A 27,932-nucleotide genomic window follows, 5' to 3' on the forward strand; every position below is an offset into this window, starting at 1 on the left:
TTTAGTTATATTTGAATCATGGGTGGGTTTGACATGATCCAATATAAAATTGAACGAGTTGAATACAATTCATTTAAGTGAAAACTCAATATTAACTCATCCAAAACCTATCCAATTGCCAGGCAGCACATTAGTTTGGTAGACTTCGTGCAGCGGCTGAGATACAATAATTTGTCATTTCAAAAAACATATTCATATTTATTATTAACCTCCACTGGATTTAGGTTATTAGTTGGGCTCAGACAAGCCATAGTTTATTTCGTCCTTTCAATTATTCAAAAGGAAGAATAAAAGCAGAGAAGCAAACATCAAAAAACAGCCATACAAATCGTCCCATTTTTCCTAATCTATCAAATTATATAATAATAATGTGATTGTCACAATGAAAGTCACAAAATGTGCTCTACACCTTAATGTTGCATTCTACATCTCTGATTTCTCATCATATTACACGGTCGAGTATTGCCTGTCACAGCTTTATGCATGTATGGTACAGCATAAGCGGAAGGTTAATTTGTTAAGAGCAATGTAAAGTTATCTGACCAAAATTTTGCTTGGTTACCAAAAACAAAGCCCAAAGCAAAAAATGGTTAATAGCTGGAAGGAGGCGATTATGACGCCTGGCTCTTGCTCTTTGCAGCTGCGGCAGCTGCAGCATACCAAGAAGCTGCAGCCATTGCACCTGGATCCGGGACTGACGCAAGATTATCTGCAGAGACATAAGTCGACCGACCAGCCTAAAAGAGAAAACAATTGGAGGGTCATACACTGAAACGACTAAAGGATGCGGTTAGAAGGCAACTACAAGTAAAAGGTGCATGATACAGCAAGAAACAAATGAAACATTGTGGTGCAGCAAACCTAGATGAGATTGACAAAAATGAATGTGAAAAGGGAAGAAAGAACTTGGAAATATTTCTTCATCTTTGTTAGTTGAACAACAAATGTTGTTTACCTAGATAGATAAGTTCTTGAATACGCCATGAGAAATTCAAGCAACTAACAACCTCGATCAAACTGTAGTCTTTCGTTCCCAGTAGAAAGTACATTTTGAAGTGCAAGTACCCATAGGATTTGCAAATTTAGGAAATTAATATTTTATCTTTGCAATTTCCGTTTTGGTTCACTTTGTAATAGTCAAAAATTCCGACCAAAGAAATGTAAATGCCAAAAGACTCCAGCATGCTTGTTCCTTTAGCAGAGAAATTATACCAAACAATCTGTGCAAAGTTGGCAACCTAAACATTTTGATTTACTCAGATCCAATTCTATATAAACTAAGATACAAGATAAAAGACCAACTCAACTTCTTTATATCTCGTAGTTTTCTAATTGCTGTAGCTATCGTGTAACAGACTAAATGTCAGTAGAAAATAAACTACACGTGCATCAAACCATAGAACACAACTCATCCCAAAAACTCATCTTATAGGAGTAGAAAGAATATCACCTGAGCTTGCATGTCCTTAGTTGAGACAGCTCCTGCAGTTGCTGCTTCAGCAGAAAGAACAAATGCATCCACCGGATTGTCCCCGGCAGCTAACCTCTGTAAATGAGACAAGTGTTTATAGGCCAAAACTAAAAGAAAAGTATAGCAACAGCAAATAACAACCTCTTTAAGTACTGATGATGCTGGAATAAGTGCATCCAACATTGTGCGATAACCAGCATTTGCTCCTCCATACTTACTAACTGCAGCAATAGCAGCTTCAAGAGCTCCAGCCCCTGAACCACAAAAATCATTAAGCAAAATTTCTAAAGCAAACAAATGAGAGTTCAGAGGTTACTGCATCAGAGACATCTCACAATGCATTGGCGTTATAACCGACTTGCCCTTTGCTTTCAACTGTGCGTAAGCTGCCTTACAGAATATATCATATCTGCCAAACAGATTGGCAGACAACATTAGCTCTGTAATTTGAGTCCACTTAAACCATTACTTGTGAACAAAATTTACAAGATATTGATTAACAAGAGGTTCTCGAAGAGAGGAAGTATAACATACAAGATTCCACTTGTTCCTCCCATCACTCTTCTGATAGAAGATCCAATTTCATTAACTGTTTCAGCAGGGTCATTCAGCGGATAACTGAAACAAATAGCAAATAAATAAGTAAACAAAAACAACTGAGGAATTTGACAAGGAATTATTCCAGTCATACAAGAAAGAAGAAGAAGAGGGAACACCACTAAGAACAATTTAAGGTGGTTTTCTGTTGTTACAAAGGGAGGGTGACAGGTCAGTCGTGTATAACTTCCATAAAACTATGTGTTTACTGTATGGTTTTCTTTTTCCTCTTCCATTTACTTTAAGTATGATTATCTTGTCACTGTGGAAGGGTAATTCAGAATGAATTGTACAATCTCCTAGTTGCAGATTTCAAAACTAGAATGTAGTTTGCAGTGCTGAAAGCCTATGTTTAAGGAGAAGAACAGGGACACTGAAGAGCAGATTAGCGTAGAAAACAGAGATTATTGATTCATCATCCAGAAAAAATAATGCAACATAAAGGAACAGCAAAACAGAAAGGGTCACTTGAGACACAAAGGATGAAAACAATTACCAGTTAAGCTTTAATTTAGCAAAACCAGAAATTAATCATATTAAAAACCCAGCGAGGAACAGTTAAAAAACCACACGTGTCTAAGTTAGTCTATTTTGCAGCTGTTGATGAATCAGATGCATTAGTCTTATGGAAGCACCAAATACATTTTACTCAATAAGATCAAGACCTACAGATAATTTCTAATTTCAGAAAATATTTTTGAGGTTTAATGCCCAAATATGAGACCATATAGCGGGAAGATAAACAATTAAGAAAGAAGAGCAAGTGCAAGCACAAAAGCCATCAAAACTGACATCTTCTATTCCCATTTATTGTACCACCTAAATCACCAGTGGCCAATGAAAGCATGAGATTTCTGACATTCCCTGCATCTTAATTACAATATTTACCAATCTACTTATGAACCTAGAGTCCCAACCATCTCCAGGGCAAACATTTTCTGGGAGCATGTACTCACATTTATAACAAGTATAAAACACAGAGAGGGAGAACAGCTATAGAAGACTCACTACTTCTTCATGTCTTCCATTATCGCGGTTGCACCTCTGAACATCTGAGGATATTCCAACAAGACCTCTTAGGCCATTAAGTCATTCAGATAAGAAAAGAAAAGATAGTTGAAAGGCACTTACTGTAGAACCACAGTCTCCATCACCCACTTTGCTGTCCCATTCGTTTAAGCTGTCACTTAGATTGATAACTGCTGTTGCCCCTGCTTCAATAGCCACCTCAAGAAGATAACCCTGGGAGCTTAGCTGTTCAGGCCGACTCAATGTCTGATGCAAGGACAAAGCAGATAAAAAGCATTAGGATAATACCAAACCATTGTAAGGTTGCTTGTTCTAAACTTCTTAGAACTTCTGGTGTATCAGGAAAGAAACAACACAGAATGGAGGTTTTCCTGGTGAACAATATTGAAAGGTAGTAAAATTCTGTACATGCCAAAAATTTCAACAAGCAGTGCCAGACATTAATTTACCAGAAGTAGAAATCTCTTAGAAATCTGATCAGGAAACCTTCATATTTGATAAACAAATGGTATTGTTTTTTTGCTGCTAATGTAGTTCATGCACCTTATGCTTAGCGGGAGCAGGGCACCATAGCTAGAAAGGGAGGTCGGCTATTGCCAACTTGGCTAAGACTTAAAAAGGTTCTGTTTTGACAGAAGTTTCATCAAAGGATAGTAAAATTCTTCCGTCTAACAAACTTTTGCAATTAAAGTGGTCAATCTATCAAAAACTATATAAAATCAGAACTCACAACAAAGACATGCAATAAAATCAAGCGAATTCAATACCAAACAAAGCAAATGCTCTAGAAGAACATTTACTGACGTTACACTCTTTCGTGCTAGGTTGTTGAAGTAACCATCATACGTTTTCTACATTCAGAAATAGCAACCCATATATAAGAACGAAATTACCACTATGCAGACAACAAGCACAATAGCAGAAACTGGGGAACAAAATATTGGACAGACCTCATCACTCTTTGTTGAAAGTGATGGTGGAAGGGGAACAGGAATCTTGGCAGGTGGACGATTACCTGTAAACCACATGAATTTTTCCAGTGAAATTGTTAACAGATCAATCCAAAGTAGTACCTAGCTCGTAAATGTAGATATATGAATAGTTAATTTAATCATTTATATAACAGACTCACATCACTGATTCAGTTTAAAGATTTCTTAGAAGTATAGTGTCAAGAAATAAGTTCATATACTAACCATCAGCACCAACGGGCCAACATGGAGCCTTAGTTGGTGCATCCAAGCGATTCAAAATTTCTTCATTTGCTTTCATCACAGTTATTGAAAATCCTGACAAAAGTTTACAGGTGAGAAAAGATGCCATATCCAGTAAATCAGAAAATCTATCAACATAAACAAACCAGCCATGTCAAGAGAAGTCATAAATGAGCCTGTGTACACCCTCTCAACAGCCAGTCCATGTTCAAGCTGCAACCTAGGTACCGCTTTCCCAGTTGCAATCATCAATTCCATAACAGGAGTACCTCCCAAACTGCAATTTAAAGATAGAAAGTGATCAAGAAACAACTACATATACAAGTTCAAGGGGGAAGGTGCAATACACACAATGTTGGTCAAAACAGATTGACTAATTACCAATTGTCTGAAACTATGCAAATCAACTGCATTTTGGAAAAGGACAAAAGAAAATTTCATGGTAACGACATATTTTCATAATAGTCTGGACAATAGTCACTTCTCCCTCTTGGACTTGCAGTTTAGAGAACAAAACCTACAATTGATAATTCACGTTGATCAAGACAAAAGCATTGAAGATTTGGCATCAGATGCTTGAATCACTCCATCCAGAAACCATAATTAAGAAAAGAATTGAAATCGAAAGGGTAGATTAGGAAAGAGAAGCTTCAAATAAAGAATCTAGGACTTGCTTTGGAACTATCACATAAAAGTAGTGCCTATACATCCTAAAACAATTTCATGACTTCATTGGCTAGGACATTCTAAAGCATGACATATTGGTGCTTGACAATTCTTCAAGTAATTTTTGCCATTAGAACGACATAACAACAATGAAGAGAATCATGTAGAGAAATTTGCAAAGATGCTGATCCATGTAGGAAGGGGATTATGTTTCTAAACTTCAAACACTTTAGTCTTCCAACAAGGCTTTCTATTTCATCTCTTCATCTGATCAAACGAACTTCCTAAAGAGTTGCACCTTTTATAAATTTTAGACAACAGACATTTTCATGCTTTTAGAACTCTTTTATCACTTAAAATAAGATAATGCACTTTAAGTTACAAATCTATCAAATGATAAGAAAGCCACAATGAAGATGAACAAAAAAGCAAACAAATGATGTATGTGATTGACAAGTTAATTATCATAACCTTTTTTCAACTTGTTCTCATGCTAGTTGAGCATAGATAAGCAGGATATCCCTAATTTCCCAGGAAAAAAAAGGGAACACAGAAATATGTGTAAAATTTTTCAAAGGGTGTCAAGAATGAAAGGATCTTACCCATTAATCATCAGCACTACTCTACTTCCCCGTGTAATAGGAACATAGTTGGTCTCCTACAGTAATATTGGTATGACAATCAGAAATAGTTTCAAATAAAAGGAATAGCAAATAGAACAGCTACTGTCACTACAGAATACATACTTAAATTGGCATAACAAGGAAAGGCAATTTCATTTACACCAGGAAAACTCTTTATAATACAACAACTTGTTGAATAACAAACAAGATAATTATCTGGTTAGAATTTCCCTATTACCTAAAAGCATTAGCTGAATTGATAGGACAAAGATCAAAATTTAAGGGAAAAAGTACAAAAGAAGTACAAAAAAAAATTGTACAACTTATCAAGGAAGATGTCTTTACCATTCATAATTCACAACATAGAATACCTTTGTTTATTTAAAGAACCTTTATGAAGTGCATTTCTTCAATTATTCTTAAGTTTGGTATTAGTGCTACATCCCCGAATAGAAAGAAAAAAAATTTTGTTGAGTAAATGAATCAGTAATGAGAATATTAGAATTATTCTCCCATCCCCAACACTCTCTTTGAACTTTGTTCTTCCTCCAGTCCACTTCTTAGTGACATAACAATGTTTATACCTCTTTTTTACCAAAATCTGCTCCGTATAAAGCAGTTAAATGAAGCAAAAATCTTTAAAGTAAGTCCTTTATGTCGCAAACATACTCTTCAAAAATAACTTGTGCACCTTCTAGATTAGGCATAAAGCATGCAAAACCTGCTTTAAATTGGCATTTAAAGAAAATGCAAAATGCAAAATTACTAATTAGAAATCCAGTTGCACAACACCTAGAAGAATTCATGTCTTTTACTCTCAGCTCTATGATCAACAGCAGTAGTAAGTTCCACAAATCTCCATGACAGATTCACATAACAGGAAACCTATAACAATCATTCACATTATTGTAGGCTTGTAGCCAAAATCGGTATAACAACAATTTAAAGAAACAGAATATGTACCACATTCCATAAACTTAATAGACCCCTAATTGCGGAACCTTTTCTGTTACCATGGCATGGCACGAAAGCTACAGCACTTAAAAATCAATATCATAGATGTCACATACCAGTGACAATATCTGCTTCAGAACATGAGAGACTATCACATCCACAGGCTGAAGATCAGCTACAGCAGCGCCTGGTTCTCCATGCTGAAAAGTATTTATAAGTAAACTTTAACAACATTAAACAAAGGGGAATAGAGGTACACTTGGTTGCTTTAAATTCCCCATAATGCAATTGCAATACTTTATTTTGAATTTGTCTATTAATCATTTAGCAGAATGAAAGTATTCTTTAATAACAAATGAAAACTACAACAGCCAAACATTTTCTAGAAAATGTGTTGCAGAATGGACAAATTAAAACAAGCAAATAGAACAATTCATTTCAAGTCAAAATAAATTGATGGCGTAACCGTCCTATACATGAGTGGCTCTCTCTAGAGCTATGATGAGCGTAAAATATTAGCTTGTGCATATAAAGGCCAAACAAAATAAGCTCAAAGCATTCTGGTTAACTTTACAGCTCAAAGCATCAGTTACCTGAAGAAAATAACATGCACACACACATGTGCATATATTTATATATCCGCAATTCAAGTTAGTAAATTCAGGAAGTCTAAACCGTTCATTTAAAAAATAACCATTTCCATCAGAACGCTTGTTTTATTTTCCTGAAAGGAAACAATTTACATTTCTCAATTAGCTTTACAAGGTAAATAGCCAATCAAATCTTAAAAAGCAAATCAAACATGCATTCTTTACAAAGCCAAATCCGAAGGCTCGACATCTGACACCTCCCTCTGACCATCTAAACCTAAACAGGATTATTTGGCGGGTCCCTAAAATCCTGAGATGTAAAACATATCCATGATGATTCCAAATTCCAAACGAGTGTTTTAAAGATTTTCATGGAAAATCTTTAAAGAGAACAGATATGAAACCCCAAATATCACCTTGAATTGAAAACTAGATATCTTGATCAGTAAATTGCAATATTCTATATCATAAGATGGAGAGAACATACGACACCCAAAAGACATACAAACAACAACCTATTCATTTAAAAGATCATACATCAATCAACATAAAGCAAAGCATTGATAGTAGAATAAACTTACGATTCCAAGACCAAGCTCCATTTTTCCATGGCCTAAACGATCCGATGTTACTTGACCTGGCAACGTGCAAACAGACAACGCGACACCCATTGTGCCAATCAATTCTGATGCACGTTTTGCTTCAGCAGCAACAGCAGAAAGAGACAGGCCACAAGCTGCTGCAGCTCCAGCAACCTTCATTAAGAAATGAAGTGGACGCAAGATTTACAGATCAAAAAGGAAAAATGAAAAAAAAAGGTACTTAGGAAACCAACTATACTACTACACTCAACCTTGTGAACAAAAATGGTCCCAGCCAAACCCCTTCGTCCGGCTATTCCTCTAGGAGGAGGTAAAGCACAATCATCGCCAACAATTACCATCTGCAAACACACAAAGGATTTGAACTTAAGGATACTGTAACAACTTAAGTACCTACTTTTCAGTTTTCCATAGAAAAAAAACACCTTTGAGTTGAAATTTACATAATTATGTACCTCTACTTTGTAGCCTTCAGATTTTGCTTGCTCAGCTGCCAGGCCAAAGTTCAATCTATCACCAGTATAATTCTGTCAAGACAAATATTTTTTCAATCAGGAAATTACAGGAGATTCACAGCTAGAAAAGTTCAGTAAAATTCAAATTATCCAAAGTATTCAGGACGCATGAAGCTTATTCTAGTCTTTGTCCAAAAACACTATCAATTGTCAACATAACCACCTTAAAAATCTAGTTAGCCTAAAGTCAACCATGGCAGAAACCTTCCAAAATTTAGAATAACAATACCTTAACAATCAGGAGGCATCCCATTGGACCAGTCACTGCTCGAATGCCCTATATATGAGTAAAATCAGGTAATTAAATAATAAAAAAAAGAAGTATATCAAATATTACGTAATAAAAGAGATATTCTCTATTCCATCTCAGCAAGAGCATATCATACAGCTAAAATGGAGTCAACAGGTGGGGAGGCAAAAACATCCCCACAAATTGCTGCGGTCAGCATCCCTTCTCCCACAAATCCTGCATGAGCAGGCTCATGTCCACTTCCACCTCCTGTATATCACAAAATTCTCAAGATTCAGAAGCCCAGTTTAAGTTGTACTAGATTACAGCTGATTTCTTAATTTTTGTTGCAAAAGAGCTTTATTTGTTGAGCATATCTTCCAATCAACTAAGATTTCCTAGGTGACTAACTATTATAAAAGGAGTAATTGAAGTAAAAAGACCAACAAAGTATTGATTCTGTAAATACTGGAAAAGAGAGTATAAGCCATTTCACTCTTCCTCGTCAATCAAAATCAGATCAAGAGAGACAACTAATTATGCCTATATATTGCCAATTCACAATTAGAGTGCTATGCATTGTCCATATGCTAGTAATAAAAAGTTAAGGATCAGCAAGATTTTGCCGAAAACTAACACATAGTCAAGTTGCTACCAACCTGATATCACTGCAACTTTGTCATGTGTTGAACCTGAGATGTCGGCTCTCAACACAACTTTAACCTGACAATCAAAAGTTTAGTCTAGTAAAATTCTTTGGGACGCGTGGCTAAGGAAGAATATTCGTTTCCAAACAGATACACTAAAAGCAGAGGAAAACTAAGTAGTTCAATGAGAATGAAAAGCATTACCTCAGGGAAACCATCCAAATACTGCAAACCCGGATATGTTTCCACCAAACCTTCAATAAACTCAGTAACAACATCTGTAATATCAAAACAAAAAAAGAAAGTGTCATTATTTAATATCATTTCCAGGATATACCCACGAGAAAAAGATTGCCTTTTTCCTTTTCAAATAGACCTTTGTTTTCAAATGTTCAGTTGACTGTTCAATCAAGCCAAGCCATCACGCTAATATGGATTCAAGTAGTCATTTCCCACATTAAAGAAAGAAATAACAATAGCACCAAGTGTACAACGCTAAAAAGCGCAAGGTACGACGTTTTAATGGAGTACCCTTCTGCAACAGCAGTTGTACCTTGCTTGCGCGCCTAAATTACCAGCAATCAGAATGCAATGCAAAAGATAAAACAGCAAAGCAGAGATCTGAGTACTTCGTTTGAACCAATAAGAAAACGATCATAGTAAAACAAAATGAAATAATAATCCAGCAATTTATGCAATTTCGTGTACTTTTCAACCTTATTTCTGGTACTTTTACAACTTAACAAAAACCAAACAGACCATAGAACCAAAAAAATGCATTGAATGATTAATGTAGATATCCACAAAATTCAATTAATAAACCTTAATTCAAGATAATACTTCAAAAAAAAAAGTCAAAAACCGTCAGATTAAATATCAGAAAAAAAAAAAGAGAAATCAAATAAAAAATTAGGTGAGGGATAAAATGCACGTTACCGTTTGGGTCATTGATGAGTTTCTTGCCCTGGAAAGCCATCTGAAGATATGATTTGAATTTTTTTCTTCGAGGAAATGTGAGTTAATTTAGCAGTTAATTTGCAGCACTAACGCATTAACTCCCCCCGCAAGACTAATCAATTCCAGAAGAAAGAAAAAGCAAAATAAGAACCCTAATTCTTTTTCTGCAGAAATTTGGGATTTTTGTATTTTCTCTCTCTAGAATACAGAGGAGGAAGTCCACCTGAGGCTGAGGAGCGAGGAGGAGAGTTGAGTAGAGTTCAATTATTATATTGCGCACTCAACGAGGATGAAGTTAGCTCCGAGTAGTTTTTACTCTTTTTTTCTATTTGGGTAGGACCCGAACCGGATAAATTGACGGCTGAGAAGATTAAAAATTTAATATTATATGGATTACATAAAAATATTTCAGTCCCATATATAGGGATGGCAACGGGGCGGGGTTGGGGCGGGGTCCCCTCCCCCGTCCCCCGCCCCGTTGCCTATTAGTTCCCCCCGTCCCCCGCCCCGTCCCCCGCCTCCTGCTCCCCCGCCCCGCCCCGCCCCCGCCCCGTTTCCCCCGCGGGTGCCCCCGCGGGGTTAATACAATTTTATTATATAATTTTATTATAATTAAATTTTAATAAATAATCAAGTACTAAAATATCAACGCATCACCAAATTATTATTCATTGTAATTTTACAATTGAAACTCATAAAAACAATCAAACAGAAGTTATTTGAATACAATCCAATATGATGAAATAAATATAACTAAAATAGTCAAGTTTTCACTTTTAGTACAAATGCAATCACTAATTCATTATTGTGTTTGTGCTTTTTTTTGAGAAAAAAGTGTTATTCTATTAAGTGTAATTAGAAATTTAGTATAAATATATTAGTAAATTTAGTATAACTAATTAATAAATTCTATTAGTAAACATGTAGAATTATTCATATAATTGATAATATCAATTATATTACATAAACTAACATACATTATATAATATATCTAACTAATAATATCATTATCATAAGTTTATAACTAATTAACTTACATGTTATATATAATTATATATTTTTTTATATTTTTTTTTGTTTTGCGGGGGGCGGGGCGGGGGATGGGGCGGGGGTATACTCCCCCGCCCCCCGCCCCGTTTCTAAGCGGGGGGAAAAAATTCCCCCCCGCCCCCGCCCCACCCCCCGCCCCAACCCCCGCCCCGAGAGCCCCCCGCGGGCACCCGCCCCCATTGCCATCTCTACCCATATACTATTAAAATGTAGGGATAATTGCAGAAACCTCCCCAAGGTTTCTGACACTAGCACTCATCTCCCCTGTGGTTTAAGAAATAGCACTGACCTCCCTTGAACTTACTGATTCTTTGCATATTCAGTCCAGGCTAGAAAAAGTGCCATTAAAATATTATTTTAAATAGTGAGATGAGAAATTTGTGCCAAATTTGCCCTTTGTGCTACATGGCAAGTAGTATGAGTAAAGGAATGATAAAATACTGCAAATCAATTAACAATTAATAAATTTTAAGGGGTATAACTTATGGGCAAATGGGTATTACCTATTCAAAATACCAACTTTTTATGGCCATTTTACTCTCAAACATTTAATTTATGATTAACACATCAATGTTTGTAAGTAAATTCAAAAAGTGTTACAATAATATTCTTACAAAAATGAAATCAGTATGTTTTCTATTTAATATAAATTAAATATTTTTAAGAAAAGAAATGGCTCATAAATTATTAATTCTTTATGGCTTTTCTCCATTACATATACAAATTATCGGCTTTTTATAGGTATTTTATTTTGAATCATTTAATTTATGTTAAATACATAAATATTTGTAACTAAAATTGAAAAAGTGTTGAACCAATATTTTTACGAAAGGGAAACTCTTCCATGAGAAAAAGCAGGTTCCACTCTTCCAGATCTGGCTAATGAGAAAGTGCATGGGATTGGGACGTACTAGCAAGGGATTTATAGAGGGCTAAGCTAATGATAGTCATTTGTTGCCCCATTCTTCTTTTTGGCCAATTGACAGTAGCCACGAGAATGATAGACAGGCATTTAAGAGCCCTAAACATGTTCACAATTTGCAACAAGTTTTGCCATACACGATAGTATAGCTTGAGTGTACACTTGTTAATTCTTAGTGGTATATACATAACTTGTAACAGTTTTGGCTAAGTTGTGAGAAGTTGTGGCTAATGTCATATATAACAAAATATACATACATGTTTGTATGCATGTACAATTATGGACAGGTTCATAGCAATCCCCCGCCACCTCTCTCTCCCTGTCGGAACTAAGCAGCAGTAGAAACTTTGTTTTTTTTTTTTTTTTGCTTTTTCCTCTCTCCCCATCTTCTCCCTCTCCATGATGCAAACATAAGATTCAATGATTCATATTCAAATCATACAAATAGTTGATCCATTGGAGTTCGTCAAATCATTATCCCATCATCCATTGGAGTCATCAAAACCGGATCCCTCTCTAAGTTTTGTTGTTTATTTAGTTTATAAGTGTTAAATTGTCATTTGTCTAAGTTAAACTCCAGTCGCGTGTTAGTTAGTAATTAGTATTAATTTGGAGTTAGCTTGAGTCATTAACTAAAACGCTAAGGTCATGTTGACCATATTTAAATCTTAAGTCAAGTTAGTTTCCTAATTCTAGCCAAGTTAGGATTTAGAAACTAGTTAATTGTTTCCAAATTTAGTTAGGTTTTGAGCCTTTGTAAAAGCTATAAATAAGTCTTAAATCCAAACGATTTTCATAAGACATGATGAATCAAAGAAAATTTCGACAAAACACAAGTCTCTTGTCCAAGAAATCAAAACCGGAATACTTGAGAGGATTCTTAACTTTTCAATTGACTTATCAATTCAAAATCACGTTGAATTGTGGCGTCATTTTATCATTCTAATCAATCTCAAGCGGTCATTGATTGGATTAAAATCCATCCAATTATGTCCATAACTTGATCGAATAAGATCTTTCCACTGCTTAATCAACTTAGTTCTTTAAAACAGGTTCTTATTGGGTCCAGTTCGTATCAGTTGGTACTTTTGAGTCATCAAAGTCAGTCCAATTCGTGTTCAAATCTCAACTCAAAGTGAACCAGATTCATATATGTCACTTCCTTGTGTGTTGTTGGCAACAAGTCATTGAACTATTTGAGAAATTTCTGATTTTTTTCAAGTAAGGATATCGATGACTTAGAGAATTGCTTGGTGAGCTTTTTAGAGCATCTCAAACACTTGAATGATACATGAATATGAGTGCATACGCATGAGGGTGTGTTGTGAGGCAATTTTACGTTGTTTTATTTTTACTAACCATTTTTCAGGTTAAAGATGAATACCAAAGAAAATTCACACTAATTTAATCGTACTATGGAAGATATGATGGGTGAAGTTAAACAAACTTTGCATGAAACTTTCAAGTCTTTTCATAGACGCCTTGACCTAATAATGAATAAGGATGTCAAGAGGAGGGGTTCTACACAATTTAATTTCAAAATCCAATCCTATCTCTTTAAAGTTAGCATATTCAAGATGAAGGGAGGAGGTTCATTCGATAACTAAGCATGCAAATATATTATTCATAGATGAAGGATTTAGTCGAGTGTGGGAGACATATCAACACCTCCTACAACAAAAGTTTGAGAAAGAGAAAACTGAGTGTAGTTATAAGAGTGTAGAGGTAAAACTTGAAAGTGTTCTTGAGGTGAAAGTCAAGGAGAGTGAACAAAAGAAAGTAAGTGAACTTTCAAAAGTATTGAGTGAGGAAAAATTCTTGAGTGGTTCGGCCATAGTGGAAAAACAAAAGGGAAAGCCGACGTCTATTACAAAATCTAAGGATGTGAGGAGAGATTCTTACCGTACTAACTATCTCAACTTTGCAATGTCTAGTATTTATTGTTTTATGCAGGTTAACCAAAGTGCAATTATATTAATCTTAAATTGTTCAATTCCTATGATAGGGTGTTAATTATTAGTAATTTTATTGTTAATTTTCCCTTTTATCCTTGTCAAATATTGCTCTAATTATTAATATTTACTTATATTTGGTATTGGACCTAATTTCAGGGAGTGGAGCAGAAAAGTACAAAAAGGAGGGACTCTCTGAAATAAAATGGAAGACTTCTAAACACTTCACAAGCCTAGCCCACGTTGCTGAGAAGAAACGGATTCCCAGTTCCCTTTTGGCTGACTAGGAGTCCTGCCACCAAGAGAAAAAGGAAATACAAGGAATCTGGCAAAGTTTCCTCGTTGTACCTGGACTCCCAATCCATGGGGACCACGGGAAAGCATTGAGTCAATTTTAGCTTTGGAAGGAAAGAAACGTAGGGAGCTTTGGCTATTGCTTGTTCCTTATCCGGCGGGACCACGGAGAGAAGTGAGGCAATTTGTTTTAGATTAGGAAACAATTCTTTTCCTTTGGTTAGGCAATTATCCACGGGCCGCTGCTTTATCTTTGGGGGAATTGGGGAGTTTTTCCGGGGGTTTTTTTACTCTATCGTTTTTCCTGATCTCAACTTCGGTGACAATGGCCGCAATTACCCATGCAATTTTGCATGGGATTTCCTCCATGAAGATGAACTAATTCATTTTTTCTAGTCAAGAACAACGGAGGATTTGGTTCGACTTAAATTGTGAGATCTAATCGATTTTAGCTTTCCTATTATTTTCTGGTATTCGTCTATCTTCTGCTTTATGTTCATATGGTTGTTTTATTATTCGATTATCCAGGGCCCGGATTCTAGATTAATTCAATAACCTGAAGCCAATTAGGGTAGTTAAATCCGTAATTGTTTAATTATTCTAAACTGGTGGCAACTGACATGATTGGGTTTGTGTCAGGGAGATAGACATGCTAACTTAAAGAGACCCTCGTAGCGTGTTGATTGGTTAGAATTAGGCTCTTCTAATTATTCATGCAATTAGGGAATTGAACTTCTATGGTCGTACCTAGGGTTGTTTCCTGATTAGAGAAATAGTCAACGGTCGTACCTTGGCTATCGACAAATTGAGGAAGAGTTGGTTGTTTATCGCATATATGACAACTATAACTAATTTATCAGATAATAACTGGAATAATCCTTGCATCTGTGATCGAATTAAGTGAACCATCTCCGAAGTTGTCTCTTGGCTAGAGTTCGTACATTATTATTTTTATTGTGATAATTAGTTAATTAAGTTGTAATTATTTTATTTTATTTTAATTTATTCCAAGTAATTTAGTTACTCTCATTTTCAAAAAAATCCCCCATACTTCGGACTCTAAAAGAAATAAATTATCCCCAATCCCTGTGGATTCGACTCTACTTATCACTATCTATAGAAATTATATTTTATTTAAGCAGGTATTTATTATTGCACAGGTTCGACACCCTGTCAATTTTTGGCGCCGTTGCCGGGGACTGGTGCCAGATTAATTTGTTTCTTTTTGAATTCATCTTGTTTTTATTTTTTTTATTTAGTTTTCTCTTATTTTTTTTATATAGTTTATGGTTTCTAACACTCCGTATTTTGGTGATAGATTGGATTTTGTTTCCAGAGAAGGCAATGAGGCTTGTTTTTTTGCTAAGTTTGCATATTCAGAGGCACTAAACTCTATTAGAGAAAGAATGGCTGCTGCAACCTGTAAAATTTGTTATGCCAGGGATCATTCAACCGGTATGTGCCCCGAATATCAAGATAATTTGAGTGCCCCACTCAATAATTATGGAGATTTTTCACCCTGGTCTCAAACGTGGTATAACCCTAATCCAAACGGGTATGATCAAGGATGGTGGGATAACTCCAATTATAATTATACGACAGGGCCAATGAATTTTCAGCAGTATGAGTCTCAAGAATCATCATCTATGTCAGGTATGTCTCTTGAAGAAATAGTTGAATCAATAGCTACTAATACATATCAATTCCAACAGGAGACACAAATGAGAAATGGGATGATGAAGGATGCAATGAGTAATCTGGAAGATCAAATATGTCTATTGACATCCGGAATAAATCGATTGGCTTCTCAAATTGAAGAATTGCCCTCGAAAACCATTGTTGATTTTGAAGAAAATGAGAGTGCAATTTCCTTGACTAGTGATGAGGAGATGCAAGAGTGTCAAAATCAGAGATCTACATATGCAGTTGAAAAAAAAGCCGAAGAGGAAGAAATGGAACCCCAACCGCAACCCATTCAAGTGAAAGAATCCAGTGAAGAATCATCAAATGTGGTGACACCACCTCCATTCCCTAACCCGCATTTTCTTAACTCTTACTCTATGATTTCTGTTAATGAGATTGATTTTGTTATACCGGAAGTTTTTGAGTCTCATGGCAGAAATAAGTTAAGAGTAGCTATTGTCAAATATCTTGAACCGTTGAGTGTTCTTGATGGAGGAGTGGATGAAGAATTGAGATCACTGCCTGATTATTTGGCGCCATCTACTAGTCCAAGAAAAATCGTAGCTCGTGTGCTCAAGGATTACTCTATTTACGAGGGTTATCAGGACTATATAAAGGATGAAGTATTGAAACGAGGCACAAGATTTTATTCTTCCTGAGCAAAGATGACAATGTCTAGCCAAAGACATTAAAAAAAGGCGCTTTTTGGGAGGCAACCCAAATATTGATGTTATTATTTTTCATTGTTCATTTTTTTTCGTTTTTTGTTTCTCAGTTGAGTAGTAATCGGTCTTCATATTTTTCTCCACTGTGGTAAGAAGTGCAATTTTGGCGTGACCACGCGGTGTTTGTGTCTCTTGAGGTCAGTGGACGTTTACCAATCTTAGCGTGCCCACGCGGTGTTTGACGACCCAAAACCTAAAAAAAAAAAAAAATTTTAAAAAAAATTAAAAATTTCACATTGAGAAAATTCAAAAATTCAAAAAAAAAAAGAAAAAACATTTTTTTTCTTTTTCTTCAAAAATTCAAATTTTGAAAATTTAAGTTCATAAAAAAGAATTTTTTGAAAAAAAAAACATTGAAAAAAAAAACCCAAAAACTATATATATATATATATATATATTTTTTTTTTCCCCTTTTCTTTTTCTTTCTTCCTTTCTTTTCTTTCTTTCCTTTCCTTTTCTTCTTCTTCTCCGCTGTTCCCCTGTTTTCCACTTGTCCTTCTCTTCTTTCGTTTTGTCCGCCGCCGCCAACCTCGTGTTCACCAGCTCCACCTCCGCCTCGATAGCACCGCGCGCCGCCTGAAGCTCGCCGCAGTTGCTGCTCGTCTCCTCGCGCGACACGAGCTGCGTGCACCGCCGCCCCAGCTCACTTTTCTCCTTCCCTCTCTCCACTTTACCCACAGCCCACGGCCGTGCCTGCCTCCCTACTGCGCGCCTCCACCTCAGCTCGTCCGCCACCAGATCGTGCGACCATCACCAGCTCTCGGCCAGGTCGCACGCCACCAGCGCGCGAGCTCGCGCTCTACCAGCCGCGCACGCCGCCGCCCCTGTTCTCCCTTCGCGACGCCACCAGCAGCCGCGGAGCTACCCGCCGTTCCCCTCACTCTCCCTTTCGAGCTCGCGCTCTACCAGCCGCCGCTGCTCACGCCACCCACAGCCACGCCCTTCCCACCTGTCAAAATTGACAGGTGGAGGTATTGAATCTTCAACCTCGATTAGTATTTTTCTGGTTCTTCTATTGCTGGAATTTGAGTTTTTGTGTTTGGGTTTCTTGATGGATAAAAGAAGGTGTTGATTTGGGCATTTTCTAGGGTAAATTTTGGACAGATTTGAGTTTAATTGCTGCCATATGTGGGGATATTTTCTGATATTTATTGAATTGTTGGCCGTTTGATTTAATTCCTCCCTGTGTATACACCAGTGGTACTGGTTGTGGTGTTACTTTACAATTCTTAAATTTTCTCGAATTCTAATCGGTGGTTGCTGGAATTGCCTGTTTGCTGGGATTCTTAAAATTCTTAAGGTTTGGTCGCTTGAAGTGGGTAATTGAATGTCCAATTGGTGACATTTGTTGCGTTTCACTTGCTCCAATTGGTTGAATTCTTTGCTCTGTTGGGGTCCCTGTTGGTATCACTTGAGTTCTGCTTTGTTAGTTTCTGTATCGTGCCCCTTGATCTTATTTTGACTGAATTGGAGACCCAGTGCATATTCATTCAATTTGCTATGTTGCTAGGGTACTTTTCTAGCCTTTGGGGTGCCTCGGTTGTGCATTTTATTAAATTGGGTTGGCCATGTGGTTCCCTTCTTTCCTGTGCATGCACCAGTGGTACCGGTTGTGCTAATTTGCTTGCCATTTCTTATATCGATATGATTGAGCATCTGTGACTGAGTACCCTTCGATCTTGCTGCTTTGTTGGGATCGTTTGTGGTGTCAATTGAGTATCATTTGGTACTTTCTGCCTGGAGTCTATTGAGCTGCCTTTGGTTGGGGTTTATTGCATTTAATTGGTGCATTGGACGGCTCTTGTGCCATTTCCGTTGCTTATTGCAGTAGGTTGCCTCTATTTGCCTTGTGTGGGAGTATTTTGTCCTTTTCAGTTCAATTGCTAAGCTCATTGGAGCACTTGCAGTGATTTTGAGTTGCATTATTTCTGCATTAATCTTAAATTGTTCAATTCCTACGTCCATTGGCGAGTTAAAGAACTTTCATGGAATTGGAGTCTTAAGTGTTTGACGATCGATGTAATTTCACTTTGACGATCGATGTAATTTCATCAGCTGAATGCTCAGGAAGTAACACGGATATGTTTTAATAGAAATTATTATGATCTACTGGATACTATATAACCTGTATCCCAAGATTCCCCACTTTCCTTTCTGCAAAATCTATAGATATTTGGGAGAATGAATCTTCTTCCTCTTCGCAACTGCAGCAACTTAATCTATCCAATCACCAGTCTTTCTTCTCTTTACCTTCCATTCTTTGCCTCCTATAGTACAAAAGAGTTTCATACACAACAAGAGCTAGAGAAACAAGCTGAAGAACAGCAGAGAGAAGACGGGCAACGACTGAAGCAAGAAGCTTCACTTGTGTCCCCAGCCAGAATTCAGAAGCTAATAGCTTCCCAGTCAGACCCTCTTCTTGCTAAAGAAATCTTCGACTTAGCTTCTCGTCAGCCCAATTTTCATCACTCGTACGCGGCATGGCATGTCCTCATCCTCAAACTCGGCCGCTCTGGCCACTTCTCTCTCATGCAGTCCCTTCTCTCCTCCTTCAAATCTCAGAATTATTCCATTTCTCCTTCTCTCTTCTCCCAAATTATCAAAATTTATGGTGATGCTGGGCTGCCTGACGAAGCCCTGAAAGCATTTTACTTGATTCTCAAGTTTAATATCAAGCCTCTTCCCAAACACCTCAATCGCATTCTTGAAATTCTTGTCACTCGCCGTAACTTCCTCAGCCCTGCTTTGGACCTGTTTAAATCTGCTCAGAGATACGGGGTCTCTCCAGATACCAAGTCTTACAACATTTTGATGCGTGCTTTTTGCCTGAATGATGACTTGAGTGTTGCATATTCCCTGTTCAATCAAATGTCCAAAAGAGATGTTGTTCCTGATGTAGAGTCATATAGGATTTTGATTCAGGGGTTCTGTAGGAAGAGTCAGGTTAATAAGGCTGTTGAATTATTGGAAGATATGTTGAACAAAGGATTTGTTCCTGATGCTCTAAGCTATTCTACTCTTTTGAATCGTTTGTGCAGGAAACAGATGCTCAAGGAGGCTTATAAGCTTCTATGCAGAATGAAAATTAAGGGATGCGATCCTGATCTTGTTCATTACAATACTATTGTTTTGGGGTTTTGTAGGGAAGGCCGTGCTTTTGATGCTTGTAAGGTTCTTGAAGATATGCGATCCAATGGGTGCTTGCCAAATTTGGTGTCTTACCGAACATTAGTTGGGGGTTTATGCAGTCAGGGCTTGTATGATGAGGCCAAATCATATATGGGGGAGATGTTTTTGCAGGGATTTTCTCCACATTACTCAATAGTACATTTGTTAGTTAAGGGATTTTGTAATATAGGCAAGTTTGAGGAAGCTTGTGCAGTTTTGGAGGAGGTATTGAGGCATGGGGTAGCTCCACATATAGACACTTGGATGGAAATGTTACCTAGAATTGCTGAGGTGGATGACCCTCAAAGTATGGGCAATACCTTGAATCAAGTTTTGAAGATGGAGATAAAACCTGACACAAGACTTGTCGATGCTGGTGCTGCTCTGGGTGAATACCTGGTTAAGAAAATAGGACATCGATCAACCAAGATATGATCTTCTTCTTCAGAATCAATGGATTGATCAAAATGTGTCAACTGAACATGAGGAAAGCTGCAGTTTTTCGTCACGGATGAGTACCTATTACAACTCAGCGCTGTCATTTTGTTATCTGAGTGTACCATGATAACTACAATTTGTGGTTGGTGGGCTATTGCTTTTTCCCAATGTGCCCATTATGATCTAATGGAGGGTGGTATTTCCACGACCAGAAGCCTAGGAGCCTCAGTGCTGCAATTGCCGTTGACAGACATGCTAGTACATCATCAGTTGTTGCGATTGCAGGATTTCGCAGATATTGGAAGAGATTAAGCAACTGCCTCTGGAATTGTTGTTCAAGGAATGTGATGCTTCATTACCAGCAAAGCCTAATAGCACAACTGCTTACGTCTGTTATAGGGAGCGATAGCAGCTGCTACATGGGAATGCTTCTTTCCAAATAGCCTGCTATGAGCTTAGTTCTGTCAAATAAATTCAACGTATCTTGAGTGCATGGCCATTTTCATGACCTGCATGGAATCTATTTTGGTGTCCAACAAAGAAGAGGACTAAGAACTATGGGTGGTCAAAACCCAGGAAAAAGGAAGCAGAGCAAAGGTCGGAAGGGCGCACTACTTGATGAACACTTTTTGGCTTCCCATCTTGCATTTTTCCTTCGAGATTAATTTTGATTTGCCTTTTGTTTCCTTTTTAAGACGATACGGACCCTTATCATGAGGACACCAAGACTATAATATGATCTTGGTAATTTTACTTCAGAACTACTTTCCTTCACCTAGAATTTATATGGATGATTTAGCTTTGCCAATATCAGATAGTAGGTCAATTTTAATCTGTCTATGCTGGTATACATCTTTAATACAATTTAGCTTGTAATATTGTGATGTAAGAAAGGCACCCTACAGGTTTACCATTAAACTACGAAACTTCTACAAAATATGGTGTCAGAACTGCAACTTTAAGCGCATCAAAGTATAATTCTTAAATAGCACGACTTCTATATAGTCAAAACTAAACCTTTTCACCAGAAATGGTGAAGAAATGGTGAAGCAGAAGCCATAGATTAGTTCATCTCCTATTGTTTCAACAGCTAGGATTTGCAAGAGCATCCGTAGCCCATTTTGCTTCTTGAAATTACAAACTGATTATGAAGGCCCTTGCTTCTTGAAATTACAAACTGATTATGAAGGCCCTTGAAAGGGTGACAATCCATTGAAGAGAACTAATCCTCCAATGCCAGCTAAACTAGGCATCCTATGTCACATACTGCTTTCAAATTATGCTGGTCCGTGAATAATAATAGGTGACTTTTTAAGTGCTACCGTTTCAGCCTCTGCCACTCAATTCAGCATAGTGTGATTTAAGACCACCTAACTTTGGCTTCTCGAGGCAGGGTCAATAACTCATTCAACTTCTTAGGTAAGGGATTGGCATGCGCAGCAAATCCTATGATCTTTCACTTATTATAAAGCCACAACCATGTTATCTGTCAGACTGCTCTCACATCAGGAATCAGGATTAGTACTTGATCCCTCTTAATCATTTCAAGATCCATGTAGTAATTCAGCCAAGCAATCAGTCAAAGATCAAGCCTCAGAAAGCAAGGAACAAATCTTAGATTTCCCAAGGATCCAGGGTTCTGCCAAAAATCCCGACAACAACCTGCTGATTAGCCACATGCCAGTGTGTATTGAGAGCTTATTTCCCTCTCAACCTCATGCTCTTCCGCTTCTGATTCAGTGCAAAACGTCGTGCCATAGCAGGGTTGTAGAATTTCCTCATATACTCTGATAGCCTGTGAATAGCTTGAAGATCACCAACCGCAGAGAGCTTCTTGAGAAAAGAATCAAATGTTCTGAATGGCAATTTCATTCCCCTTTTTACAACTTCTTCCAAAAGAAAGCATGCATCTTGCATGTTGTTAGAATCAAAAAGTCCTTCAATCATCACACAGTATGAATCAATGTCACGCTTACAACCCCTTTGATCCATCTCATGCCAAGTCTCAAAGGCTCCATCAATGTCACCCATCCGGAAAAACATTAAAATTAGCATATTAAAAGTCTGTACACTGGGAACACAACCCACGTTGATCATATTTTCATAAAGCCTAATTGCTTCTTTACTATCTTTATTGTCACAAAGAACCTTAAGAAAACAATTGTAAGTGACAATATCTGGAGGAAAACCCCCATTTCCCATTTCTTCCAGAAATTTATAAGCTGCCTCAATCTTTCCTCCCAAAAACATGCCTTCAATGACTTCCTTGTACGTGGAGACATCTGGAAGGCATCCACTGTCTATCATTTCCCTAACAACTTTAAAGCATTCCTCCATTCTATCGCTCTGGATAAGGGCCACAATGAGGATCGAGTAAGTTTTTGCAGTGGGAGAAGACATAGTTGTACCTTTTGTTCTCATGAATTCCAAAAGTTCAGTAGCCTCTGTCAGCATCCCTGCTCTGCAAAATGTATCCATGGCTGCAATATACGTAAAGCTATCAGGAGTATGCCCCATTTTAATCATTTCATCAAGTATGTTCATTCCCCTACTAGGATTTCTGACCCTGCACCATCCGAAGAACAAAGTGTTATATGTGTCAGCATTAGGTTTGATTTTACTTTTCACCCTCCTAAACATGGCTTCAGCATCCTCAACAAGACTACACTTACACAAAGCATCCAAAAGCAAATTAAAAGCGTTGATTTCCGGCTGTGTCTTCACTCTAATCTTTTTCTTCCTAGCAAATTTCTGAAGATGGGTCAAATATTTCTCAGTGTATTGCCTCAACATATTCAACAACACTTCAACAGGAACTGAATTCTTGTTGTTCCTCTTCATGTACTCTAGCATATCACAAACAATTCGAAACTGTTTGACCTTATATTTTGTACTTGATAATATATCCATCATCTCATTATATGCCTGAGGCTCGTGACTATAATGCTCCTGATGCCCGGCCCATGTAAAGAACCTAAAGGCTGTCTTCTCCTCATAACGAAGCCTATGCAACACCTCTACAACCATTGGAGTTGTCAGTTTGACACATGCTCTATCAAGAGCTTCCTCCATTTTAAACTCTGGTTTTGAATAATCTACCACTATTTTGTGCAACTTATCAGCAAAATTACCATCATCATCATTCATTTCTGTCACGGCAACATTTTCCAAAGTACAGAGCTGCCTAAACTGTCCTCCGAGAAGAATAGACAACTTCACATACGCTGAGAAATGATCAACAAAATCGGATCCCCCGCTGGAACAGATAAATGGGCTAGAAAGTGAAGCATGATGAACTGGAAAAAAGGGTGATACAGAAACTCTTTTATACCCGCGAAAAGAGATGAATTCAGAAAACAAATAGGGACAACGGATGAAGGGTTGTGATGAGCATACATCTTTGAAGCATCTATGACTTCTACATGATGTTAATGAAGTAGTTAACAGTTTTCGCCACATTGGAGAAAAATAACAAGGAACGTGACTAAAAGTTCTTGATACAGGTAAAAAGTTTCAACATGTACCATATAAATGGAGAACAAGGGAAGAGTCAAGGTAGAATAGACCAGTATTTGTCACTGAGACAAATTATCAAACAACTAGTAAGCTATTCTAACATCACACCTGAAGATACTCTTGGCAGGGTATATCTTGCAACCTCGGAGTAAATTGGAGTGTTCCAGAGTGTTGGGAAAGTGGGAAAGGGTCCAAGAATGATATCCGAGTCCGGACTGCCCTGTTCGCGGTCTAGGAGCTCAACAAAGAGGAGACGACGGAGGCTAATTGCTCAAGAGAAAGTCTTCAAAATTGCTATACATCAAGGGTACTTATGACTACTGGCTGAACTCTAAGGGTACTCGTGAAATTTCACCTAATAGTCGGGCTCTATGTGACAATTGCCAAAGCAAAATAAAAATAAAAATAAAACTGCAGGCAAAATAAATACTGGAGCAGTGATGGAGAGAAGCAGCGGCTATTGGAGCCTGGAGGAAAGCTATGGAGGCTGAGGAAAACGAACCCACAAGCCAAAGAACAAAAAGGGTCAGAAGGCAAGAGGTAAAACTTCCAACTTTTAATCCAAGAAAGAGCCCACAAAAGAAAGTTATGCATACTAATTGTGGGTTTTGTTCTTGACTGGGATTTATGAAGGCAGATATTGGAAAAAAAGAAGGCTGCGGATGACATAATCAGAGCTGCTTCTTCACAAAAGGATCATCTTTCTTCGTTTCCCCAGTATCGCCATTATCGCACAAATGGTTGGTTAGTTTTTTTTTTCCCCTGTTTATGCAAAGATTCCTTTTTTAATCTTCAATGTAGATTCTTCGAAAAATTCATCATATTTTCTAACAAATTCTATCTTTCAGCATTGAAATTGAGTACACATTGATGATCATTTGAATCTCTTTTCATAGCAGAAGCTTTATTTGGTTGTCCCTTTTGTTTCATTCTCTTGGCAAGTAGGTGATGACAATGCAATAATTGTTTCTGGTTCATTGTCTTAGCTAGTTTTTCTACTTCTTTTTCCCCCCTTTTTATAGATCAATATTATATGAAATTCAATATTTTGGTACTTAGGACTGTCTGTGTACTTGGGGTCTGGACTTGGGGATAAGCTCTCATTCCATCTGAAGCAGTACATACAGAAACTTCTCAAGGTAAATGAAGGGACGACGCTCTAACTAGTTCATTCTCAAAGAGAATGAAGGAAAGATGGAATCTTGTTCTGTTTCCTCTTCATTTTTTAGATCTTATCTTGCAGGTAAACATGGAGGGACCATATGGATCAGAGTGGCCGACGGAAGAGAAAGTGAAGCGGAAGGAAATGGTTGCTCCAGAAGCACGTTATATATTTGTATATGAGGATACAAATGTAGATGGTAGTCAAATTTCTTCCATGCCAGAGAATGAGAAGAGTTCAAGTCATACAGATGCAATTGTTGGATTTGTACATTACCGATTTATTATGGAGGAAGAAGTACCAGTTCTTTATGTGTATGAATTACAGCTCGAAAGTCGTGTTCAGGGAAAGGGACTTGGGAAGTTTTTGATGGATCTAGTTGAGCGAATTGCCATCAAGGTACTTTATGTCCCTTTTCTAACCTTTTCTGTATTCTCAAAGCATTTCAAATCTTCATAGCATACAAATTCTGCAAATTTTAAAATAGAAAAGGTCCTGCTGAAAATGAAGTCAAGCATAACTTTGTATGCCTCAGGAAAAAAATATAAAATCAAAAATAGGAAAAGAACTTAGCTGTTTCACACATATGACAAGATATTCTGGCTGTGAGTGTAACTTATTATAGTGTTTAAAGTTGTTTATACTTGCTGTTAGTGTCTAACTCATGATCTGGGTTTTGCAGAACAGAGTGGGTGCTGTGATGCTTACTGTACAAAAGAAAAACTTATTAGCAATGAACTTTTATATGGCTAAACTTGGGTAAGCTTGAATGCCCTTTTCCAGTTTTGTTCTCATCTTGCATTTCCAAGGAGGCAAGCTTGATACCGATTAATCTGCTACTCGTATATTTAAGAAAAGAATCAGTGGAAGGCTTTCTCTCATGACATTTTGCTTATGTAGAACATGTAATCAGGCTACGGGCAATGGAAAGAACAAATTGAAGCTTAATTCATGTTTTCACGTGCATGAAAATGTTTGAATTGGCAGAATAGCCACTCCTGGGACTGTTGGAAAACTTTTATTTGTTTATTTATTTTTGTTTCTATTCCTGTTGGAAGATTTTTATTAGCTACAGCTGGCATTTTGTGTTTCCTTTGCTCTTTAAAACTACTTTGTAACCACATAAACTTTGTTAACTTGAAGAACCTTTGTATTGTGGAAGGTGTTTTCGATCTTCACCTGCCCTGTAGTTCATTTTTGGTGCATGAATTTTGCGGTTTTCATTGACATTTCTATAATTCTTATGAAAAAAATCACCACCTTCCAACTTTAACAACATAACTCTTGAGGAGCTAAGTTAGTCTTTTATTCTTCTCAACTCTTATAACTTCTTTTAGATAAGTGGAACAATGTAAACGCAAGCATTTGTAACTAGAAAAATCTAAAGGAAACTAGCATATCGTTCTTCTCTAAGAAAAAGTACAGTTATCAAAGTTTCTAGCAGCTTTATACTCCTTATTTCTTGGTTTTTCCAATGGTCAAAGGTTATATTCTTTCATATATCTCTTCTTACAGCTAAAGAATTCATTCTTTGGTGTTGGCATGACCAGGTACATTGTGTCTGCTATTTCACCATCGAGAGTCTATCCATTGGTATGTGCTCTTTCAGCTTACCTGCAATCTATTGTTCACTTTACATTCTAATACCCTCCTTTGATGCAGACAGGATTAGAGACAAGTTATGAGATTCTTTGTAAAGCATTTGAAGCTAAATCTGCATTTGAGGTTCGTACTTTCTCCCTAGCCATATGCTGTCTCAAGCAATGCTGTAGAATATAACTTATGGGTTCTGCTTGAGAGATAGTGAAGCATTCTATTCTGAAGCAAGTGTATTTTTGCATTTAAACATGTGAACAAGGGTTAAGGTTGGTGTAGTTAATTCTTCGTCAACTTCTGTTTCCTTGGTGTTTCTGAAAGACCACAAATTCGATTTAGCATATGTTAATGGCATTAGCTTTTGTTTTAATCTCGACACATCTTTCTCTAGGATAGAGATTGCAAGCTTAATTGTGACCCAGTTGCACTTAAATCATGGTTGAACATTGAATTATCTCAATTTAAGCCCGCTGTCCACTTGTAACCAATTTTTGTTCGTTCCATGAAGGAGAGCCAATGACTAGAGTGACAGCTTGACTGGAATTCCTTCAAGTTGCCTTGTTCTTTGTATCAAAGTTTCAACCTCATTCCTGATGGAAGATGAGAGGTTTGTCTAGAGGAAGCATGAAAAGTGCAATCTTCAGACAAGGAATTTATATCTCTTATAGGTCCATTTTAGTTTCTGCGTTTAGCAAAAGTGTATCATAATGTTATCAGAATTAGCTTTTGTGTATCTTAGGGACATTTCAATGTTGTCCTCCTAGGTAATTTAAGGTTTTTGGCTCTGGATTAAACTTGAGACTGCATTATTCTATTACTGAGGGATCAGAAGATGAAAAAGCTATTGGAAAAGCATTGTTACAGCTCATTCTCATTTCTCCCGGAATCTTGACTTCTAGTAATAAGCAATTTGGATGCATTTGTTTGATGACCACCAGTCCTGCTAACCGCACAAGGGCTGGAAATCTCCTTTGTTAAATCTTCCCATTTTAGTTAACTTCACAATTTTATGCTCAAATTTCTAGAGCATGTTGCAGTCTTTGGTGAAAACAAAACTCGGTTTTACCTTCTACCATTCAACCAGCAAGATTCTAGGTGGGCTTAGTTAGATTTATTAAGAAATTGGATGAGATATGCAACAAGGAACTGATCAATGTGTATCTGAAGTTTAACAATTAAATTGATTCTTTAAAGAGTTTATGTATGATACAATCTTTTTTTTAAGAACATGGTGACATTTTCAGCGTCTTTCACTGATAGTTACATCATCTCGCCATCTTTCAAATGCAAATTGTACAATTCGATATCATCAAGAGGGATATTCGTTGTCTT

At 37.1% G+C, this 27,932-nt stretch overlaps 4 protein-coding genes across 10 annotated transcripts; 2 read left to right on the forward strand and 2 right to left on the reverse strand.

Moving 5' to 3' along the window:
* Positions 1-336: 336 nt before the first annotated feature.
* LOC113742259 (putative 3,4-dihydroxy-2-butanone kinase) lies at positions 337-10,381 on the reverse strand. 2 transcript variants are annotated; one of them, XM_027270053.2, is made up of 20 exons: positions 10,074-10,379; positions 9,342-9,415; positions 9,150-9,213; positions 8,648-8,760; positions 8,491-8,538; positions 8,202-8,273; positions 7,998-8,087; positions 7,726-7,899; positions 6,671-6,754; positions 5,580-5,635; positions 4,458-4,588; positions 4,294-4,386; positions 4,048-4,112; positions 3,200-3,343; positions 3,077-3,120; positions 2,006-2,089; positions 1,807-1,880; positions 1,613-1,725; positions 1,451-1,546; positions 337-737 (listed from the first exon to the last, which is right to left on the reverse strand). In XM_027270053.2, the coding sequence occupies exons 1-20, from the start codon at positions 10,111-10,113 to the stop codon at positions 612-614; spliced, it is 1,785 nt and encodes a 594-aa protein (XP_027125854.1). In that variant the 5' UTR covers positions 10,114-10,379; the 3' UTR covers positions 337-611. The 2 variants fall into 2 exon arrangements, 1 of the variants encoding a protein (XP_027125854.1); XR_003460817.2 differs by lacking the exon at positions 337-737 and having other exon boundaries at positions 1,800-1,880; positions 10,074-10,381.
* A 6,750-nt stretch (positions 10,382-17,131) lies between these two features.
* Positions 17,132-24,159, reverse strand: LOC113741735 (pentatricopeptide repeat-containing protein At1g73400, mitochondrial-like). The gene is made up of 2 exons (XM_072047469.1): positions 23,951-24,159; positions 17,132-23,622 (listed from the first exon to the last, which is right to left on the reverse strand). The coding sequence occupies exon 2, from the start codon at positions 23,471-23,473 to the stop codon at positions 22,025-22,027; it is 1,449 nt and encodes a 482-aa protein (XP_071903570.1). The 5' UTR covers positions 23,474-23,622; positions 23,951-24,159; the 3' UTR covers positions 17,132-22,024.
* Positions 18,902-21,134, forward strand: LOC113740675 (uncharacterized). The gene has a single exon (XM_027268211.2). The coding sequence runs from the start codon at positions 18,902-18,904 to the stop codon at positions 20,321-20,323; it is 1,422 nt and encodes a 473-aa protein (XP_027124012.1). The 3' UTR covers positions 20,324-21,134.
* On the forward strand, positions 24,155-27,468 carry LOC113741737 (uncharacterized). 6 transcript variants are annotated; one of them, XR_011813550.1, is made up of 9 exons: positions 24,155-24,179; positions 24,260-24,382; positions 24,480-24,582; positions 24,902-24,981; positions 25,086-25,403; positions 25,687-25,763; positions 26,555-26,597; positions 26,671-26,729; positions 27,109-27,468. XR_011813550.1 is itself a non-coding variant. In XM_072047471.1 (8 exons), exons 2-8 carry the CDS (start codon positions 24,323-24,325, stop codon positions 26,674-26,676), a joined length of 687 nt encoding a protein of 228 aa, XP_071903572.1. In that variant the 5' UTR covers positions 24,155-24,179; positions 24,260-24,322; the 3' UTR covers positions 26,677-26,746. The 6 variants fall into 6 exon arrangements, 5 of the variants coding, with proteins under 5 accessions (XP_071903572.1, XP_071903571.1, XP_027125144.1 ...); XM_072047471.1 differs by lacking the exon at positions 27,109-27,468 and having other exon boundaries at positions 26,671-26,746; XM_027269343.2 differs by lacking the exon at positions 24,155-24,179 and having other exon boundaries at positions 26,667-26,729.
* The last annotated feature ends 464 nt before the right edge of the window (positions 27,469-27,932 follow it).

The sequence above is a fragment of the Coffea arabica genome, chromosome 4e, assembly GCF_036785885.1.
Source record: "Coffea arabica cultivar ET-39 chromosome 4e, Coffea Arabica ET-39 HiFi, whole genome shotgun sequence".
Classification (NCBI taxonomy): domain Eukaryota; kingdom Viridiplantae; phylum Streptophyta; class Magnoliopsida; order Gentianales; family Rubiaceae; genus Coffea; species Coffea arabica.

Excerpts from the sequence above, each read along its gene's own strand:
- LOC113742259 (XM_027270053.2), bottom strand. The coding sequence starts at position 10,113 with ATGGCTTTCCAGGGCAAGAAACTCATCAATGACCCAAACG. Across the intron at positions 4,387-4,457 it reads GACTTCTCTTGACATGGCTG|GATTTTCAATAACTGTGATG; the intron begins GTTTGTTTATGT and ends AACTTTTGTCAG. Across the intron at positions 1,881-2,005 it reads GGAGGAACAAGTGGAATCTT|ATATGATATATTCTGTAAGG; the intron begins GTATGTTATACT and ends TCTGTTTGGCAG.
- LOC113740675 (XM_027268211.2), top strand. The coding sequence starts at position 18,902 with ATGAATCTTCTTCCTCTTCGCAACTGCAGCAACTTAATCTATCCAATC.
- LOC113741735 (XM_072047469.1), bottom strand. The coding sequence starts at position 23,473 with ATGAATGATGATGATGGTAATTTTGCTGATAAGTTGCACAAAATAGTG.
- LOC113741737 (XM_072047470.1), top strand. The coding sequence starts at position 24,323 with ATGGAGGCTGAGGAAAACGAACCCACAAGCCAAAGAACAAAAAGGGTC. Across the intron at positions 24,383-24,479 it reads AAAGGGTCAGAAGGCAAGAG|ATATTGGAAAAAAAGAAGGC; the intron begins GTAAAACTTCCA and ends TTATGAAGGCAG. Across the intron at positions 24,982-25,085 it reads ACATACAGAAACTTCTCAAG|GTAAACATGGAGGGACCATA; the intron begins GTAAATGAAGGG and ends CTTATCTTGCAG.